The sequence below is a fragment of the Larus michahellis genome, chromosome 1 (assembly GCF_964199755.1).
Source record: "Larus michahellis chromosome 1, bLarMic1.1, whole genome shotgun sequence".
Lineage (NCBI taxonomy): Eukaryota > Metazoa > Chordata > Aves > Charadriiformes > Laridae > Larus > Larus michahellis.
Genome location: NC_133896.1, coordinates 127,581,425 through 127,602,966, shown reverse-complemented (window position 1 = coordinate 127,602,966; position 21,542 = coordinate 127,581,425). Strand labels below are relative to the sequence as shown.

The window sequence follows — 21,542 nt, the reverse complement described above, 5'->3', positions numbered from 1 at the left end:
AGAAACTATAGCTTTTCCCATCCTAGTGTAAACACAGTCTCACCCTCCCTGTCTCTCTCTCTCTCTGTGCATGCGTGTGTACACATACACATACACATGTACCTGTATCTATCATTACAGTTTAAGGGGAAAAAATCGTAAAGTAGTCATTAGTGAGTGTCCGACACCAGGTCACAAAACAGGTAGCCCCAGTGTCGTGGACTCTACAGCGCCTGCAGATGAAAAACCAGAATTAGCACATCATTGTCTTTGAAACAAGATGCAAAAGAGGAAGGAAGTCTTCAGCATAGAGGAGGGTGATGCATATACTTCCCGCCTGAGGCTGCATCCAAATTGGAGAGTACAGAGGAAGAGAGGTGGACTACCAGCTCCTCATTGCTCAAGGCGTTAAAGGCAGCAGCACATATAAACAAAGAAACAACATGGGAGAAATTAGGAAGCACAGGGATGCGTTGTCCCAGTGTAGGGACTCTCTTGCACTTCAAAGGAATGAAATATGTGTGGCAGTAGAAACTCCAGTCCCTGGAGTGGTAATATTTGAACATAATCTAGCTTATATAAAATTAGAATTGGTTAAGTCTGCACAGTCTTGCTGCAGCAGGTCACAGGTTTCTTCTTCCAGCATCCCATTCCCAGTTGCTGGGAATGTTTGGACACGCTCTGCATGTGACAATGTGGAGATGTGTCTGACTAGCAATGGGATCCCAGCAGCATGATTGTTTCCACGTGTTAGAGGTGCAGGGTGGGTGAGGAGGAGCAGGGCAGGCGAAAGGGATGAAGAAAATGAGCATAACTCTGAATTTTCAATACTATCCATGTGACTTCTGCAAATCTCATTTTTAATACACTCAGACATCTGCCTGGGACATGTTCAGCCTCAGAGTTTCAGACAGAAGCCTCTGTGACCAGCAGAGGTTATCTCTGCCTTTTATACAGGCACTACCTGGAACTTGCATTTGCATAAAGTCACTTGGCACACAAAAAACTCCAGTCCAAAGAGCAGCCTGATTTTTCTGCCAATGCTCAGAGCGTGCTTAGATCAGTCAGACTGCATTGCGTTTAGTGACAACCGCTTCGGTGGTTGCACCACCTCCCTTTTGCACAGCTCCTGCGTGGCAGCACGCTCATCCGAGACACTGGAGACTGATTCCAGACCTTCCTCCACTCAAACAGGGGGTTTGACCTCCATCTGTTACAGACCTGGGGATTGATGCTTTCAGGGAAGAGGGCCTTCTGTCTCTCCTACTGAGTATCAATCATTTTGGAAGCAGAACTAGACCCAGCAAGACGAAATCTCCAGTGCTTTGGGTAGGAGGCTGAGGGAGATAAATCCTGGCACACCACGTACTGCATCTCCCTGGGTTAATCCTCTGTTTTGTACAGTGATTACCTACACTACACAACACCAGTGCTAACCTCCATTAGTTTTTGTGTTAGGAAGTCTTGAGATCCATGCAGAGCTTGGCATAGCAGTTGTGCATCTGAATGAAAACAGCTCTAACTCAGGACTGGCTCTTTAATTCTTCCTAGAAAATACAGATGACATAAATATATGTAGATTACTTGGGAATGTGATTAACTGTTTTTAAAATGTTGTTTCAGTGGGCCATACTGTTGGTCGGCATCTAAAGGAAGCATTAATTCTGACTCGAACAAATTATAGATGTCCCTTCGTCTGTTCATACAAGTTTTTGATTCCTAGACCTCTCCCAAATGGTGTATTAAAAAAAAAAAAAAAAAGGGCAAACCAAAACATTTTGAAATATGTATTCTTGGTGCAGGCCAAACAAGATTACTTATTCTCATTAGTGAACTCTGATCTTTTGTATCTTGATGTACATAAAGCGTCGTCTTCATATCATAGAAGCACCAAGGACCATTTTCACTGCATTAGCCAGCTAATATAATTTGCAGACAACTGATTACCCGTCCTCTCTCTCGAACCATAAATAAAGATTGTAACCCCTTGCCCGCAAAATAAAAGGGATAGACTCACTATTTGGATTTCCAAACAGCTTATTTGTACATGTGCAACACAGTAAAATTACTGGGATGCTACTTTCCAACACAGCCTGCTGCACTTTTCTAAGAGTATCTGTCTTAATACCTGTTACCTATAGTGCAATCTGTTTTAGAAGGCTGTCAGTCACTTTTACCCTGTATATCATTTTTTTTCCTTTTTCCACAGCCCTTGTATTGTAAATAACTACAGAGTCAAAGGAAGACACACCCTCCCTGACCTTTTTAATGGCATTTGGATTTTTCAAAAATACTTATGGCCCAAGTCAGAGGAAAAATTCCTTGTTTCCTAGAGGGTTTAATCCTGTTTCTGACAAATTCAGTAAGAAACCACTGTCTTTACACAGGTAGGACTAGGCACTGAAAAGCCACTCACCCATGGGAGGAAACTCGGGAGCATCTCTTTTCTCATATCAGATCCGAAGAACTGAGGCGAGAGACGCAAAGCAACAGACTATCAGACTATTCCCATGAGACAGCAACCTCCCATCTTTTATTTTTCTCCTCTTTCACAAAAATATTCTGGCTGCAATCTACACATTCCTGTTTGAGTTTCAGGGCTCTGTGGCAGATCTGCAAGGACTTGCTGAATAGGTGTCAACTAAGGCTCACATGAAGGCCCAGTGCAGGCTGTGGTGTACCATGGATGTCATTGAACTTCACCTCTCTGTTATTGCCATAAGCGCTGTGACGGTAGCTTACAAAAGCCCTGATAAAGGCCACCAGGAGACAGACAGACTCAGGATCAATTGTCTGGCAGAAGTTCTCCAAGCTCAGAGGGCAAGGTGAGATGAAGGAAAGTCAGTGGGACATCTCCAAGAAAGCAGTGAGCTCTTCATTTTAATGATTCATATAAGGCTTGAACCAGCAAACCATTTCTGTATCTGTGCAGCTTTAAGCACTTAAGAGACCCACTGCAGCTGGGAACAGAATAATTAAAATTTGCTAGGTCATAGGCTGTTTTACTCTGGAAAATCACAGATTATTTCTGACAGGCACAAAATGTATTGGCATTATAAGGCTTTTCTTACAAGCAAAGGGTACCAGCAAAGGTCTGGTGTTTCCCTCCGGTCTCCATGAGTGCAATTCCTCCAGCTCAACTGTAACACCACCACTGCTGGGACTGGTGCCTTCCAAAAGTAAGCTAAGCTGGACTCAGAAACTTAATGGGGAAAAAAAGAGGGCATAGGGTGGTGCCAGTTGAAAGCCTGTATCACATCTCATCCTGAGCAAACCACAGGATGGTCCCAGCTGAACCAGCCTTTCTGTGAGGGAAGACGTTGCCTGAAGGGTGAGGTGCAGTGAGGGGAAAAAAGGAGAAAGCCTTCTCATTCCAGGTCCAGTGAGAGGGTGTGTTAGCAAAGACAAAGCCCCACAACATTATCTGAACAACTGAACATTGCCCTCCCTGTTTTTCAATTTAAGAAGGACTTATACGGTAGTCTGACTTGTAAAACAGAGTGTCAGGCTAAGAAATCAGGAAGCTGTTTCATCTCTAAGCACCGTTTAGGCTCTTTCTCACCACGAGCCATATCCTGTAGATTTCACCTGAAGCCTCATTTTCTTTTGCTTCAATACGCCGCCTTGAATTTTGACATGGGTAGCACTTGTGTGCTTCATTCAGCACCAAAAATACTGATAAAAATGTATCAAAATATGGATTTATAAATGACCTTGGGGCATTTGGTTTTGAAGAGTAGTTCCTCCTTTTCTTAAATGTTAATATGAAGACTGCCTGACAAAGCCAAAAGGAGAATCTGAAACTTTGACTCAGTTTAATATCCAGTTCTAGCTATTTACAAGTACGTTTTGTCTTGTCAGTCATAATTTCTGTTGTATTCCTCCCATGCATTTATTGGACTCAACAGTTAAATTAGATAATGTTGAATTCGCCTCAACATTTATGCCTGGCAACAGCCTTTGTGGTCACAAGGCGATGATTTCACTAGAGGAACCGGGCAAAAGTGGAAGGAATGTGGGGTGCAAGAGGGGAAAAAAAAAAGCTTTTGTTGAAACACGAATGGCTTCTGTGAGACCGATTTGAGCAATTATAGCTCTGGCACTGTGATAGCGAGGGGATGTGGGAATAAATACCAGCCAGGCTCTTCCCTCACTATAAATATTCTCTGGTTTTCTAAATTGGCTCAGGCATGGTCTCTGCTCAAACCCTTCCTCTCTCCTCATCAGAGGACTGTGATCGGGTCCACATTGCTCTGCTGCATCCCACAGCCATGCAGAAACGCTGCAAATTGTCACCCAAATTTCATGTCATGGCCCCCCGGCATCCCATTTTGCACCAGCAGAAAAGGCCAGCGGCAGTACAACCCAGGGTGGGGGAGCGGGGGCAGGGAATGGGACACCCTGGATATAGCAGTTACCATTCCCCATCCCTTAAATAACAGCATAGCATTGCTTCTGTGCGGCGGTCTCTATACCCACGCTTAGAGGTCACACATATTTTGTGGTACAGTTATTTGGTTATCAAAGGTATTGCTGATGTTTCGGATAAGGACTGGAATTTTCTATATATAATTAACAGTAGGGGGTGGTGCTTTTTTGGATAATGGGATTTTTAAGATGCTGGAGGTTGAAAGAGATTGGAAAAGGGACGCACATATGATCTTTCATATAAAGTAGTCTGGTGATAATGCCCGGCTCACGCTCCCATCGCTCTCCCTTTGATGTTCAGACCATGCATCAGATGTGAAAAGAATGACTGACAGTGCTGAAACAACGAGCGGTGTCTAATGAGCTCACTGGGGCTCATCACTCCCAGTTTTGACATTTTAATCTGAGCCCGTCAGCTTCTAACAGTTTGATTCACCCTTTTGTTTGCCCACAGCTCTGTGCTGTTGAAAACTGGCCATCTCCGAGTCATCTCTGGAAGACGGAGACAGTCCTTCCCATGTACCACAAACCTCTCTAACCAGTGTCTGTGGGTGTGCTTGTCACCTTTTGGTTTCCACTTCTGACTGACAGCCATCCAGCTCCAGGATTTAGCTCGAAAGGCAGGTGGCTTGATCTGCCACCTGCCTTCACATCCCGTACATATTCCCCATGAGAAGGCAGTGGCAAAGGAATCTGTCTTTGCCTGAGCAGCCACAGTAACTCTCGTGTAGACCATGGGACAATTGCAGCGTCAGTGCACGTCCCCAAGCTGCTGCCTATGGCATTTGCTGCAGACAGACTGGATGGCGCTGAACAGATGCACCAAACGCTGGACTTAGATAGGACTTAGTGGTAACTTGTCAGTGCTAGGCTAATGGTTGGACTTAGTGATCTTAAAAGTCTCTTCCAACCAAAACGATTCTATGATTTTATGACTTCTCCATACCGCGGGGCCCCACCAGACATTGCTGTGCGGGGGAGCCACTCTGGCCTCTCCCAGAGAATAACTGTGGGACTATACATGCGGATGCTACTGCGGGGTAAAAATTGCACTGACTCTGAATCCTTGCACTGCAAAGATGCTCCTGACACCTTTATGACTTCTATCGAAAAAGGTCTTACCCAGGTTTATGTGAACATCACAGACATATTGCTGACTGACTGGATAAACTGCCGTTTAAGGACATAAGAACTGTAATACCTTATGTTGTTTCCTTGCAGTCACAAGAGACTATGACTGAATCTTTCTAAAAACCTCACGCTAATGGAGGAGGGATAGATTTTTTTTGTACAAGTACCATTCCGAAACTTGGGATCCTGTGTTATTTTGAGATCATTTCACCCTATCAATGACTGCAAACCATTCAGCTCCTCGCGGCATTTCTTTCTGCAATGGTCCTACAGGGAGGGGAAAGCAGCTAATGGCCTCACTTGCTTCTTACAGAGAAGCGCTGGCTACCCCTGTTCTGCAAGACCCAGCAGCTCTGATGCCCTGGCTGTGGGACAGTTTCACCTACGGGTGAGGTCTGGGCTCGTGCTAACCCTGCCGCAGCCTCCTACATCCTTGTGTGCGCACAAAGGACACATGGGCGGATGGCCCAGCCAAGAGCTGTGCAATTCCCTGAGCAGCTGCCAAGCTGGATGGTGTGTCAACCAGGACCCCAGGTAGCAGATCATTTGGTAAATCAAAATACAGACTTCGTGGTCCAGTGGATAACGCTGGGAGACAGACTCTGCCTTAGACTTCCTATGAGCACATCAGTGTGATGCCCCTGTGTCGGCGATTGCCTGTCTTTAAAAGGCAAAATGCTGCTCACTCAATGGCCTCAGAGCCATAGATGAACATAAGTCCTAGGTTTGGTCATTATTCTTGTGGCTCTGGCTCTGTATGTCAGCAGGTCTACCCAAGTTAAGAAAAGACTCCATTTAGTACATGTCATTTTAATCTTTGATTAGTTTTTAGTGTTTGAATAATGGCTTTTGTGACAGATGTGACCTGTCACATTTCCAGGCTTTTAGAGGGGAATAATGAGTCTCATGACCTTTCACTTCTCAGGAGTCGCTCAGCCACTGAACTGTGATGCTGCACGCTGCAAATAATCACTTCAGCTGGCTCGGGCTGGGTAGTCCCAGCTCTACATTTCATATCCAGTTCACTTTTCAATGTTTTATTTGCAATTGCTGCTAAACCACAGTTAAAGTTATCCAGCGCTTGGCTGCTAGATCAGTAACAGATAATCCTTGCCAACAACACAGTTTGTTTTGAAGGCCAGGATAACTAGGTGACTGAGAATAAATTGTTAGGTTAAGAGGTCATATGTGGGAACTGATGCCCATCCTCTGTCCAAACGCCAACTCCCAGAGCGCGGTGCTGTCATCCAGCTGACCTTCCTCTCTGTTCCCCTGCTGCCCTTGGCCTAAAGTAAAAGCACCTCTCTGTAGTCAGAGCTGAGCCTGAAAAAGAAGAAACTCACAAAAATATCCTTTCAGAAAAAAGAAAGGCTTCTTAAAAACAAGTCTTCATGCTTTTGCCTTTGTCACAGCCCACACTTCGGTACTGGCACCATCCAGGATATTTTACAATCCAGCCTGGTTAGTCCTGTCCTCACTGTAACGTACACTGGGAGCATCGCCGTCACCTCAGGTGACTTCTTGAGAGCCTTCCCTGACAGCAGCATCCCGATCCCTCCACTGCTGTGGCGGGTACGTCCCTAGGAGTTGCACTCCTCGCAGTGGCAGGAGAGGATGTAGCGGTAGGTGGCAGTGAGCCGCATGCCCCCCGAGCATCGCAACCGCATGGCCTTCAGCTTGGAGGTCTGGGGCCGGCAGCAGTGGCAGGTGGAGCGGAAAGGCTGCTTCAGGACAGTGCTGAAAGAAACCATGGGCTCCGAGCGCGACGTCTGGCTGCAGCGCCCTTCGCAGCGAGCCAGCAGCACCATCTGCGAAGGAAAAGAGACAGGTTAGGAAACGTGTCCCCGTGGCTGCCAGCACACAGCTAACAACGGCAGATGGGCGCCTCCCTCCAGTCTAGCTGGTCTTTCTTCACTTACTGTGTCTCCCCACCTTGGCGAGGGCACCGAGCCCCACACAGTGCATTGCCCCCGAGCTATGCCTGTGAGAGCAGAGGAGGTAGCGCGGGCAGCAGCCCTGCTTTCCAGGCACAGTGACTGCAACTGTGACTCACTGACCCCAGATTTGTGGCAGCCAAAGCCCTTAAATCATCAGCCAGACTAATACTTCGGTTGGATATTTCCCAACACTTTGAGTGCATATACTTGTGATCAGCAAAACTGGTCCTTGGGGCCAGTGAATGTCTCAAATACTTAGCTATATAAACATATAAAGTGGAAATTTAAAGAAGATGCTCAGTTTATTGCTTCTCAAGAACTAAGTTTCTAGCTCCCTCGTTTTGCAAGTTTTTATGTAAAGTATTTGCAATTATATGTGTGTGTATATATATAATTGCATAAGTTGTATCTGTATAAAATGCACTGCATAGTGTAAGGCAGTGAAAACGTAAACAAGATGAACTCCTTGCCAAACACGAGGGTTCACTAGTGAGCTTTTCCAAAAGCAGTGCAGGCTCCATGGTTCTTCCCCTCCTGAGTTCACCATCTCAGTTGTGACCAGAGCAAGGTAACTTGCACAACGGGAGGCGCTAAGGAAGGAAAGCCCATGAGGAGTCACCTACTGTCCTTCCCAACAACGCTTTGTTGAAGAGAGGAGAGGGATAGAGTCTCCTAAGCTCTGTAGAAAACATGCAAAGGATCTTCTATAGCTCAGGAAATCATGTGGTTAAAAACAACTGTTATCACCTTGATAAGGGATAGATGTTGGGCAAGTTTAAACAAACTCTTATACGTTCATAGGGAATGAAATATTATTTAAGTCCAGATCAGCTAATTCTCATTAACCAACATGAACTTCAAAATCAACTTATTGTATCATCCGAACAAGGTCAAAACGCGATGGAGGTGAGAAAGTAGGCAGTAAAACAGTCGTAAGTCTAGCCTATAACCAAGGAATAAAATTACATTTTAAACATGCTGCACATATCTCGTGGTTTTTCCACACAATCTAAGAGGATAACTACAAATGTGACAGCAAATATTTTACAACATTAAACACTTCTGAGTTTCTTTCACTACACATGATGAATTAGCTGCAAATCTCCAAGTCTTGCAAGCAGATATGCCGAACGTTTAATTTTCTCTTTAGCCAGAGTCATGAGGAAAGATGAGAGAGAAAGACAGAGAGAATATTCCTGATATAAAGTAGAAAATACCAGCACTTCCTGTGTCCATGGGAAAGGGGAGTCCATAAAAATCATGCTTTGTACCGTGCTTAAAAATGGATCTTCCAAGAGTATTTGCATGCTAAATGATTTGCTTGAAAAAGTATTAGTATATTAAGACATACAATTCAGTCAACACAGACAGGTCACAAGGAAGATGTCTTCACGAGCTGATGATCTGGGGTTGGTGCCATTTTGTTCCTTGGTTTAATGAAACAATGGGTTCTTGTGGCTCTCCAATAATTTTACCGTCTTTCATGATTCGTAGCATAAATTTATGGTCCCTTTCCTGTGATGCTGCCTATTCATAAGCAAATTCACTTCAGCTGTTAGTAGTAATATGGCGAGAAAAAAATTTCAGTGTATTGTTGAGCCACAACCCAGCTTTAGATGTATCAGCTATGTCAAACTCTTTAATACTGGTATCTTTAGTATATACGAGAACAGGGAAAGGGACAATTATTACAGAGCTGGCACCCCGTTGCTGACAGATAAAGATCCACTTTTGTCCTCTGGTAAACAAAACTCACTTCCCACAGTGACAGGCCCGCAGGCAGCTCGAGAAGAGCTACACAGGTACCTAACGCTGCCTGTATTGCAAAGGAAACACAGCAGATTGGGACATTTTTAAAAGTTAGTTTCCTTCCTGGCATCTTGACAGGTCTTGTTAGGTCCCCCACTTTGACCAAGTTCACCGGACTGTGAGAACACTCTGTCACAGGCTATGCCCATGAATTGGCTGAAGGGGAAGGGGAGGAGCAATCCGACAGTGGCTGGCAACTGCTCAAAGGGCAGTTGCAAAGACCACAGGGCGAAACGCTCCTCAGGAGTGGCAACGGGGGACATGCAATGGCCGCAAGTTGCTTTTTGGGAGGTTCAGAGGGCCTCCAGAGTCCCTTCCAACCAACATTTCCATGATTCAGTGATTTCAGCCCAAATATGACGGCACACATTGCTGTATGATGCAGGTGACGTATAATTGTTGATGCTTCTGGAGCTAGAACAGGTAGTCACTCTGGTACTGTTACTCTAGGGACTTTTTATGGCACGCATGCGCTCCTGTATCTGCAGACACATTCAGAAATGCCAGGAAAACACCAAACCAGCCCTTGAGGAACAGGATTAAGGATTAAGAGTTCCAACAGTGTAATTACAGAGTAGAATTATCTGATGTGACAATATCTGTGTCTGAATACATTTCTTATGAACAGCAAGCCTTCTAAAGCAAAAACAGTCAGTATTTCTTCAATGTGGAACTGCATTTATAATTGCTTAGCAAGCCTTGTCTTTAAAAACATGTTTTGTTCTGAGGAGATTCTAGTTTTAATCTTCAGTTTTGCTGGCTACTTCGTTTTTCATAAGAGTACGGTCAGTATTCATATCATGTAAAGTTACATTGGGTTCATGCTCTAGTTTTGCATTACATTGTATTATTTTACAATGGCACTGCACCATGGGTATCAAGTCAAGCTTGCAGGATAAAAAAAAATCAGATTTCCCACTTTGATAGCTTTCTAAACTTCTGGATTAACCTGAAGTCCTCAGCAAAATTTAATCTCCTCCTCCTTGTAAATCCAGAACAGCAGCAGTGGATTTTGGCAGGTGTGCAAATGAGCTGGAAATAGCACGTACTTCAAAAGCTTTGCTTTGCCATTTAGTCAATCACACCAGCTGCTTATTGTATCGTATACTGTAGCGCAATAGAGATTATCGCCTAAATAATTAGTAATGCTATGATGGAATAGCACAGTAATACAGTGAGGGTATATATAGTAAAAACATGTGGGTATTTTATAACCTGATACGCGTGCCTCATGGCTCCCCTTGTCCCCCACACATGTGAGCCTGTGCCTGTCACCTTGCATTGCTGGATCCGGAAGCACAGCGTGCTAGAACGTGGGAACCGTGGGAAGTCTCACATGTATGAGCAGCTAGGGAAAAATAGGTTTTCTTACTTAAAGTCAGCAGTCTCATAGGTGTCTGGGTGGCCACAAAAGAGACCAAACTGAATCTGAGGCAATATTTGACTCTGATCCTTTGAGCTGCATTCTGGAAATTCAGAAGTTGTGAACTGGTTTGATATTAACAGTGTTTGTAGTCCTCCTCAGCAACAAGCTGAGCCCCAAAAGCAGATGGGCTGAGATTCACGAGAACAGACTTTCACGCAGTATCCGCGGCCTGGCTACAAGCAAGCAATACTGAAAATCTCCTGAGCTACCTCGTGAGCAAACGTCTGCAAACATTTGCTAAATCTTTCTTCATCTGGTCCGTGTCTCTCTGGGCTGGATTCTTCAGTGCGAGGCTGTCAGTGGTAGCACGCTTCTGGCACATCTGGAGGAAGCGCTTGTGACAGCCAATACTGTAATTTAGGAGGCTCTGACTGCAGCGGTGAGGCGATCCAGCACATGGAAGACCAGTGGGTCAGGCAGAATCCAATATGGTCAGAAGGGCAATACCTCATTAGCTGACACAAATGTTTCCTTGAAGTCAAAGGAAAACACTGTTTTTCAGGAACAAATGACCTTCTTCCATCCCTCCTTTGTGTCTCTGTTATACATTCTGTTACTATAATGGAGTACGTTTCCGAAGGCTTTGGAAACCTGTTTTCAACATCTGTCTGAGGTCACAAGCAAGAGGGATTTTAATGATTAAATTATATTGGGTGGATGTTTCCAAGCGTAACAAAACTGCTTCCCATGTGGGTACAACTGGCAGCCTCCACAGAGAAGCACGATGGACATAATCCTTTTTTAACCAAGACGGACAGCAAATGTAATATGCCTTGCAATTTCTGAAGCCATTTTTAACTTCTGTAATTCTATGCTGCACTAAAAGGGAAAACATATGGGGTGAAAAAGGATGGCTTGGTGGAACCAATATATCATGCCAAAAAAGGGCAAAGTCTCTGCTTGACATCAATTGTTGGTCCAAGCTTCACAATGGAAACTCAGTGGAAACAAGAAGTACCACAATTCCCACAGCTACGCCCGCAGAACCTTCCTTTTTTTGACTTGTTTATATTTTATCACAATATATATAGGAACAGACATTACGTCTAATTTTCATTAGCAAGTCTAATATTGGTCTGTGTTTATACGCTAGATCCAGAACAGAAGCCAGAAGGATGATTCAGATCCCTGAGACCTTAAAAAAAAAAAGACCTTGATTTAACAAACAGAGAGAAGTTTTCTAGGAAATGTCAAAATTATTTCACTTTGTATGGAAACTGTTTTCATTTTCCACTTCATGAGAAAGTCCATACAACTTGCAGTATCGTTAAAAAACTCTTCTTGAAACCGTTGTGGAATTTGGGAAGCCAAGAGATGTGATAATGTTTTCAAACATGATTTCCATTAAAGGCTTGATTTAAAAAAAGTCACTGACATCTTTGCAGTCAGAGTTACAAATGTTTATGTCAACATCTTTTTTCTCAAAGCTCAGTTTTGAAATAATATGGTTTTCATTACAATGCATTCTGTGTTCTCATTTCCATCAGCCCCACTCCCAAAAGCCTGATTGCTTCTCTCTGTCATTAGGGACGGTAAGGAGTTGAGTAGTTGGTGGGTTTCCTTCCTTCCTTCCTTCCTTCCTTCCTTCCTTGGGCTGTGTAGGAAGCACAGAAGAAAAGCGTGGTTGGAGGTGAGGGACAGGCTGGCTGCGGGACAGGCAGGATGATGTGGAGCTGCAAGGCTGGCAGTGCTGGGGCAGTAGCTTTGGGGTGAGTGCCCAGCTGGCCCAGGGGCAGGAGGGTTTGGCTGTGGCAGTGACCACAGGAGAGCCAGCGGTGATGCAGGGCCAAATGGAGGCAAAGACGTGCTGTGGGAACCCACTGCAGCTGGGGAATGGTGGCAGGTAGATGATGGCCATCGGGAAAGGAGAGACCAGGACATGGCAACCCTTTGGCCCCGGGCCAGACAAGCCCCATCCTTCATCCTCCAGGACTGAATTGCCTCAGGACTGGTCTGGGATCTGTTGTGTCCCCTTTTGTGTGGGGCAGAGAGCTCAGGGTAGTTATACCCTCCATTTCTCACCACCCTGGTGCAGTCATCACCTGTTCCTCATTTGGTCTCCTGCGTGTAGAGGGGCAGGGGGAGATCCTACCCAAAGCTGGAGACCAAAGGGCCTCTGGGGGCTACATAGCATCTTGTCTATGTTACGTGCCACAGATCCTGCTGTTCTCTGGCAGTGCAGGGAGCCAAGAGCAAGGGCCAGTTGGGTGAAATATCACCCTCCTGGACTAAACCATTGCAGTAGCTATGGCTTCTCAGGTGTAATAGGCAATCTGAATTGCCAGGGAGGGGAGTGCTGCTAGCACCCCCCTGCCAGGACATAAAACCCACCCACTCCACCCACACTTTTTAGCTTTGCCTCGCACTGGAGTCAACTGCAATAAAATCAATATTGCGCAGACAGATGCATCTCTGCAGTTCTATACATTAAAGCTGGATGTTTCCCAGATGGTAAGAAGGTCTCATCTAGGCTAAGAGCAAAACAAAAGATCTCTCCTGAACCACAATTAATGCATAATTTTACTGTTTGAATTCAAGAGCAGTAGAGCAAAAGCCTCTGATCTCCCACCAGCCTCCCATCGCTCTCTTACCCAACAGAGGGCTGGCAAAAGCGTTGGCACTGGCAGCTGTTGCCTTTCCTTGATCCAGGGATGTGGATACATAAGGCAAAGCCACTTTCTGCAGGACAGAGGGATGTTCCAGGCAGAGACCGTACATCTGAATATGCACTGGGTTAACTCAGCTGGAACACATTAGGACAAGACAAAAGGGACCAAGAAGGATTTTCCTTATTGTTTTTCCCCATTCTTTTTCTCCACACAATGAAATAAATGACTGTAGGCTACATGTGCAGGCTGCTAAGCCATTTTGACACAAATTTTTTCTGGCTTGAAATCTCAAATGAAAGGCAATCTTGTATTTCCTTCTGCCCCTCAGCCCTACAGTAAACATCCAATTGTCATTCTGCATGAAAACAAAGGCCTTGAAACTAAATGGGAGGGAAAAAAAATTAGCAATGTTTTTCACAGTCTTTTTTCATTACGATTTTACAGCTTGATTCTTTATCTCAGTACTTCAACTCAAAAGTTGGAAGTTTATATGCTCCAGATTAAAGACTCACTTGAAGAAAGAGGTGACTGGGATGATCTAAACTTTCAAACTAGTCCATCTCCTTGGCACTGGTGGCTAAGACCCCAACATCCTCCTTTGAATCTTTTCATTTACTGCACGTTAGCTTCACCATCATGGTGTGTTTCTCCTTTTGAAAAGGTGAAAAGAGAGTCAAGAGCCTTTCTCTCCAGCCCCGGTTCTGATGTACTCACTCAGATGTCTCAACATTTGTATGTCCCTGCAGCTGGATTTTGGTAATAAGGAATTTGTGCAGAGAAAAAAATCACCCGAAACAGCTCATTTTAACAACTCTGACAAGCTGCAAAGGGGTGAGGGAAGTCCTTACCTTTGAGCTACACTTGTAGAGGGGGTGGCTGATGGAGTCGACGTAGTGATGCCTCATACAGCGGCTGGGATCGGAGTCAATCATGAAGGAGCTATCTGTTTTACTGTCTGCGTCTCCCATCATCGCCAGGAGCGAGAGCATGGAAATTGAAGCTGCAAGTACATGATTTCCCATTGTCGAGGAACTTCTCGCTGATAACAGCAGAGGGAGGTAGAGTATTAAAAAAACTCCAAATACGGGCAGACAGTTCCTTTCCAGGATGGTGAAAAGTCTGGTTTAAGTCTCTTAGCTGTCATTCTTCTTCTCGAGTTGGAGTTTGCTGAGATCGTAATCCGTCAAAGAATCTCCTGCGTAGCTGAAATAAAAACAACATAAATCACAATCCTGACCAAAAAGAGCTCTCGAGAAAAACAGACATAAATAATATTAAGGCACACTGGATTTTTGCTAGCCAAAATATACGCTCTAAGTGAGCATCTTTCCCACAGTAGGTAGAGAATATGGCATTCAGAAGGAGAAGTCAAGGCCCTGTAACTTTAAGCATTGCTCTATCATTTTACTGGGGAGAACCTTTTGACTTTTAGCATCACAAGTGCTGCAATGCCAATCATTTTCACTTGGTAACGTCCCTAATGGATTCCCCTCAAAACTGGAGATTAGTAACACATCAGAGATTTCTGCAAATTGAAAGGACTGTATATCCACTCAAAGTGTCAAAGGAGAGCAAAGCTAGGCTGCCTCCTGCATTACAGATGGGAATTTCTGGCCTAGGCAACACACGGAAAGGCTGGAGGCAGGCTGACCCCCAGCTCTAGGGGCTGCGCGTCGGCCTTGTGCAACCCCTGCACTGCAAGGACAAGGGGCGCCCCCAGGATGGAGGGATGCTGAAGGTCTGAGCCCGGGCATGAGCAAAGTGGTTCCCCAGGAAGATTGCTGAGGGCTGACCTGCACTGCATGGAGGGATCTGCACCTAGGTCTCGGGCTGGCCTGCCCTCCCAACTCACGCGCACACAGGTGGGCATGCTTTGCTTGCTTACTCGTCTGGCTGCACTTCCTCAGTGTCAGTCTCTTCCCCAGTAATTAAAGAGCAGCATCTGAAAAATACATCATATTCCGTAATTTCCAAGTACCTCCCAGCTATCAATTGGGAAAAAAATATATGCAGGTCGAGTCACATGGATATCCACCCAGGCATCTGCATTTCTGGTGCATGTTGGAGACCAGGAGACGCCCCAGAAAACAGGCACAGGACAGCCCCCGAAATGCTGCCCAGAGCTCTGTGCCAGCAGGGAAAGGAGGGCACCTCCCTGAGCTGCTTCATCACAGCCCCTGGATCCTTCTTACAAAGCCTGTAGTCTCAAATGGACGATTTAATTTCGCTTTTACTACAAACAGCTATAGCTTGAAAGAGCTGTGTATTATCCATCTAAATATAACCTGCTGAAGCAAATGGTAGTCATAAGTAAAGTCAAAAGCGCAAGGACTTCCTGAAGAAACTTCTGATAAAACGGTTCCCTGGTCAGGCAGAAACGCTCCCCCAGAGCCTCTTCCCTATTTCAAGAGCTGATGTGTGCCTTTATTGCCTTATACAAACCTCTTTCAAAACTGTTTTCTGGTTTGCTGGCGATACTCTAAACCGACTGATACTCATCTCCCAAACAGCCTGAAATTACGAGGCCTCCCCACCAGAGTGCTTGATGATTTGTGTGTTGCTCTGTAGCTTGCTCAAACGCTTTTGTGAGAGGAGCGCATAGCAGTGAGAAACACTTCCAGAGTTCATCCAAGCTGCGAGTCGGGACTTGTCGGGCCGAAGTGACATACAAAGTCTCACGCTGGGAAGAAATGTAATTAGGGATGCTCTGTGCATTAGACATCTTTTAAAAGCCCTTTTTTGGGTTTCGAACTATTGTCCATGTGCCTAAATAGGAAAGGAAAAATTATGTGACTGTGGATTTAATAGATAATATATTTTTTTCTCGGAGGTTGACCTATGACCTGGTGTATTTTCCTCAAGCAAATGTTTTTCAGTGGATATGGCATTAAAAAAAGCGACATGTCTTTGCAGTATAAGGAGCTTAAAACACACTTAGGGTCTCAGATACATTTGTGCATAGTCTCATTCATGTCAATAAATACCTCTCCAAACATTTTAGCAGGGTAAGAAAGAAATCTCTTGGTCATGGGAGCTGGGACAGACTCCTTCCCAGAAGTGAACTGTACTACTCCGGTTCATGCAGATGATGCCCAAGGATTAGCTAACAGGAGGAGTGATGCACTTTTTTTTTTTTTTTTATCTATTTAACCTTTTACCTACATTCCTATCCTTTATAAAGAGGCTGACCAAAACACGCTGCTTGGCAAGGTCTCTCTCCAACATCGTTAATCAGTATTACACACCCAGTAATTCCCTCTCTGTCCAAATAAATTTACTTGATATTGGACGGTCTCATCTCATGTAGTATTACGTCCAGGGATCCCCATTTTCCACTCTCTCTGTCCCACTGTTACTTTCATGCTTCTATATCTTTCTATGGTTTTGATCAGTATGATTTAATACAGTGAGAGAAATCTGGAGTCCTGGCTCAGTTTTCAAAGGCTTATCTCTCTAGTTTTCTTCAGGAAATAATTGGATGACATAGAGTCTGCCTCATGAAAACACTGTGAGAAAGCTGGAAAGAAGCAGGGAAAAATGTGAGAAAAGGAAGACGTCTGTACCTTCTTAAGGATAAGCACAGCACAATACAAAAAGTACTAACACTTTCTCAATCTTCTAAAATTGCCCTGACACTTCCCTAGCAAAGAAATGTAACGGGGCTTTGGTAACAAAACTTTGAAAGAAGAAAAAAGTACTGTTATCACATATTTGTTAGCAAAAAGAGAGACCGGGGAGGTAAATGTGAGCCATCTTTTGAGAAAAAACTGTGTACAGTTGTTAATAGTCATACTGGCAAAATGAGTGTATAGGCATTGGAAGCAGGACTGCAGACAACACCGGGCTACTTGCACGTGCCACTATCTCCTGACATACCTATGTGAAGTATATACGTGTGTTTTTCAAGTACATATGCTATATAGAGAATAAGAGAATCATAGAATCATAGAATAGTTTGGGTTGGAAGGGACCTTTTAAGGTCATCTAGTCCAACCCCCCTGCAATGAGCAGGGACATCTTCAACTACAGCAGGTGGCTCAGAGCCCCATCCAACCTGACCTTGAATGTATCCAGGGATGGGGCATCCACCACCTCTCTGGGCAACCTGTGCCAATGTTTCACCACCCTCATTCTAAAGAATTTCTTCCTTATATCTAGTCTAAATCTACTGTCTTTTAGTTTAAAACCATTACCTCTTGTCCTATCTCAACAGGCCCTGCTAAAAAGTTTGTCCCCATCTTTCTTTTAAGCCTCCTTTAAGTACTGGAAGGCCGCTACAAGGTCTCCCCAGAGCCTTCTCTTCTCCAGGCTGAACAACCCCAACTCTCTCAGCCTTTCCTCGGAGGAGAGGTGCTCCAGCACTCTGATCGTTTTTGTGGCCCTCATCTGGACCCACTCCAACAGGTCCATGCCTTTCCTGTGCTGAGGACCCAGAGCTGGATGCAGTACTCCAGGTGAGGTCTCACCAGAGCAGAGTAGAGGGGCAGAATCACCTCCCTCGACCTGCTGGCCACGCTGCTTTTGATGTAGCCCAGGATATGGTTGGTTTTCTGGGCTGTGAGTGCACCATGCCGGCTCATGTCTTTTGCCATGACTTTTCAAATACCATGGAGAGCATCTTGGCAACTACATCAGCCAATTCCCGCAGGACTCTGGGATGTCAGGTCCCACAGACTTCTGTATGTTCAGGTTCCTCAGGTGCTCACAAACCTGATCTTCTCTCTCAGTGGGAGGGACTTTGCTCCCCAGTCCCTGCCTTGCCATCCATCCACTCGAGAGGTGTGGGGAGAGAGGCTGCTAGTGAAGACTGAGGCAAAAAAGTTGTTGTGTACCTCATCCTTCTCCTCGTCCGTTGTTACCAGTTCACAAGTCTTGCTCATAACGGGGGTTACGCTTTCTTTTTCTTCCTTTTCTGGCTGACGTACCTGTAGAAGCCCTTCTTATTTTTCTTTGTGTTCCTTGACAAGTTCAGCTCCAGCTGCACCTTGGTCTTCCTGACCCCATCCCTACACAACAGGGCACCATCCCTCTACTCTTCCCAGGATACCTGTCCTTGCTTCCACTGCCCATGCATTTCCTTCTTGCCCTTTAGTTTGACCAGCATAAATATATAAAACATATATATATGTGTGTATGTGTGTGTGTATATCTATCTATCTATCTATCTATCTATCTATCTATCTATCTATCTATCTATAAAATATTCACATATATGGGAAAAAGTCTCACAGGGACATTTAAACATATCGAAGTTAGTGTGCAGATTTTTGATTGTGTAAAAAAAGTAAAAATATTTTCGCTCAGGTACATCAACGTGAGGAAGTATGTTGACATGACATTTTCCATTTCCAGCTGATATTGTGCAATGGCATTTCAGTTTAAATTAGCATTCTTTCTTTTTTTTTTCAAAAAAAAAGATTGTATTCCTTTTGAAAAGCTGTCTGAAATTATAAAATTCAAGACAGTACATGATATCAGGAGTGACATATGTAGCTTCCAGTCTGTCCTTCTGTCCAAAACCAGAAGCAAGTACACCTGTAATCATTAATCATTACAGCTGTACTTACAATGACATTTTGTTTCATTTGGAAAATACACCTTTTTTTAATCAAAAATGAACACTTTCACATAGACTTTTTTTCTTTTATTTAAGCTATTTTTTCCTCAGTTTCTTTTCATGTGCAAAACTGTGCTAAACAGCTCAACTGCCAAACTAACAAAAAGGAAGCTAAAATGCTTTCTCTTTACAGCATCCTGTAAAGAAAAAGATGCAAAAAGTGACTTCATATTCTCAGGCTGAAAATTGGCTACAAAAATATGTGGCCTAACAGTGGGCGAAAATCACAGCTTTCAGAATTCACTGATACAGGCATTATGTGTTGTTAGCTACAGGCTGATAGTGCTCTTTCCATATATCTAGTTTTCAGGAACTCATAGAGACATAAATAACATGCTAAAAGCTGTTATAGCTGTTACCTAAAACTGCTACAGCTGATACCTAAAAACTGCAGGGAAAAATAGGAGACATCCCAAAGAAAGACCATGTGAACATACAATCCAAAACTGTATTGCACATGGACATAGGGGCAGAGTTAGGGTTATTTTTTGACCTTTATTTTGTTATTAGATGCTTTTTTGAATGCTGAAATAAAGATTTCTTATCGTAGTCGTAATATCATTTAGAGAGTGGTGAAGGTTAAGGTTTTGTTTTGCTTTAAGGACAGAAGAAAATTCCATCATCTGGAATTATTTAGCCAGTCACTTTGTGAGAACGTAAACAGAAAATCCCTTTTTGCTATGTATCTTGGAAAAATTAAAGAGCTGAGCAATTCTCCAAAGGTCTATTGGATCTGCACTGCTTTTACCCTGGAAGGTAGGAAGGGAGCAATGGAAAAGCTCATTTATGGTGTACTTCTACTTAGCTGTTCCCCACTCCCGAGCCCCTGGAATTAGGCATGCACGTATATTCAGCTTGGCCTTCGTTTGCTGTGCATTTTCCATGTTTGAGCCTCCTGCTTGACAATGAGGGTACAATTCAAGTCACTCAATGCCTTTTATGTTTCGGAGGCTGCCAAAATCCCGTTGGAGCAGCAGTGTGTATATATAACTAAGCCTGGCCTTGCATGCTGTGCATATTTAGTAAACACAATTACTTGGATCCTACCATGTGGTTCCCTCATTCTGAATTTGTTATGTAAACAGAAGAGTTACAAGACTACTCAGTTTCTCCAAACTCCGGCCTTAAACATTGTCACTAACCATATATGTGTATATACACGTGAGTGTGTGTGGGTAGTTGGCTGCTGCTGTTCTGACAAAAAGGCCACAAAGATCTTTACAAGATCAAAACAGACTTCTCAAGAACTTTATCTAACCTGGAAAAGTTTAGGCCAGAAAGATGAGGATCTGGGGGTTTTGTCCTCCAAGATATGGACTCGGGTGGAAACGATTGTGTTGGGCAAACTACACTGCCAGGTCACACCAGGGTTTGTTCTGCAGGGTTAAACTCCCCCCTGCCATGATAAAGGCCATGAAAGGGGTTGAGGAAGGGAAGGCAAGGAGGAGGAGCAGTCTGTGCTGGGGACATCCTGCAGTCTCGGGGTAACCCTGTGGTGTCCCTGCTGCTACCACCTGGCCACAGTGTTAGCATGGCCCACGGCAACCCATCACCAGGATTCCTGAATAACGGATCTGTGCTTTCAGGGAACTTGGGGAACCATTTTCTCTGCTCCTGCAATGAGTCGCCAAGGCCTCAGCTGGGCAGTTGGCTGGAAGTACCCTGTGTACAGAGCTGCCCCACGCTCGACCACAGCTCCCAGTTGACAGCAGCAGCTGGACTGCCCTTTGGCCAGGGCTAGCCTTGTGAAGGGGTACCCCTCTCCCGAAGCCACGCGTTGTTCTGCGCGTCCACAGCTCAAGTCTTGCTCTAAGGCCACATCTCTACTGGGACCCCCCTGGAGCGGCTCTCCAGCCCTGCAGACACATGGCATGGTGTGGTCTGTTCCCAGACCTCCTCCAGCCTCCACAGCACTCACATGGCTTCCAGCCCACCCAACTGCCTGCATCCTGCCCGGGAACTGCTTGGGAAGCACTGTGTGCTGTGGGACAAAATCATCCAAGTGACCATCTGAGCAGCTTAAGAGAACAGTTCATCTGGTAGGAGACATGACCTAAGATGCTGTGCCTGATACTACTTTCTGTTGAATCAACTCAGAGGCTTTATCACCTCTAGCATATGTTTTACCTCTGAAAATAAATGTAATTGTCTTCTCATTATTTTGCTGTGGCCATTTCTGTTCCAGCAGTGAGGTGGCTGGCCTCCTATATATGCTATCAAAATCCCCACTCCATTCTAACAGCCGCCTTTCAAAACACCTGACAGAGTCACGGAGCGGCCACGCGGCAGCCGGGAAGCAGCAGGTGAACACAGGGAACTCCAGTTGTTTGTGAAATGCCTCCGTCCAGCATTTGAACAGGTTTCTTCCCCTCCCGAGACAGGGCGAATACCAAACTAAATATTTTGAGTGAGATCCTTACAGGTCTAAATAAGTGAAATGCTTCCTCGAGGCCTCGCTGTGCCAAATGAGCGTTTGCACTGCTGATATCCAGCTGTGCTGAGGCTTGTCCCCTTTGACACCAAGGGGAATGTTCTTGCCCATCGTCAGGGAGCTCCATCCACCCATGACACAGCAGGTTGCAGGGCAGCGGGCGCCTGCGAGGAGG

The 21,542-nt window shown here is 44.8% G+C and overlaps 1 protein-coding gene across 9 annotated transcripts in view; it reads right to left on the bottom strand.

Annotated features, from left to right (window-relative positions):
• Positions 1-199: 199 nt before the first annotated feature.
• The window catches only part of NDP (norrin cystine knot growth factor NDP), a 58,984-nt gene continuing 37,641 nt past the window's right edge, over positions 200-21,542 (bottom strand). For 5 of the 9 annotated variants that reach the window (XM_074603394.1, XM_074603409.1, XM_074603403.1 and 2 more), the window contains 3 exons: positions 15,205-15,261; positions 14,168-14,522; positions 200-7,346 (listed from right to left, as the gene is read on the bottom strand). In XM_074603394.1, coding sequence (XP_074459495.1) covers positions 7,119-7,346; positions 14,168-14,341 — 402 coding nt within the window. In that variant the 5' untranslated portion in view covers positions 14,342-14,522; positions 15,205-15,261 and the 3' untranslated portion in view covers positions 200-7,118. Of the gene's footprint in view, positions 7,347-14,167; positions 14,523-15,112; positions 15,262-21,542 lie in introns of all 9 variants that reach the window. The other 4 variants (XM_074603435.1, XM_074603425.1, XM_074603445.1 and 1 more) reach the window with 2 other exon arrangements.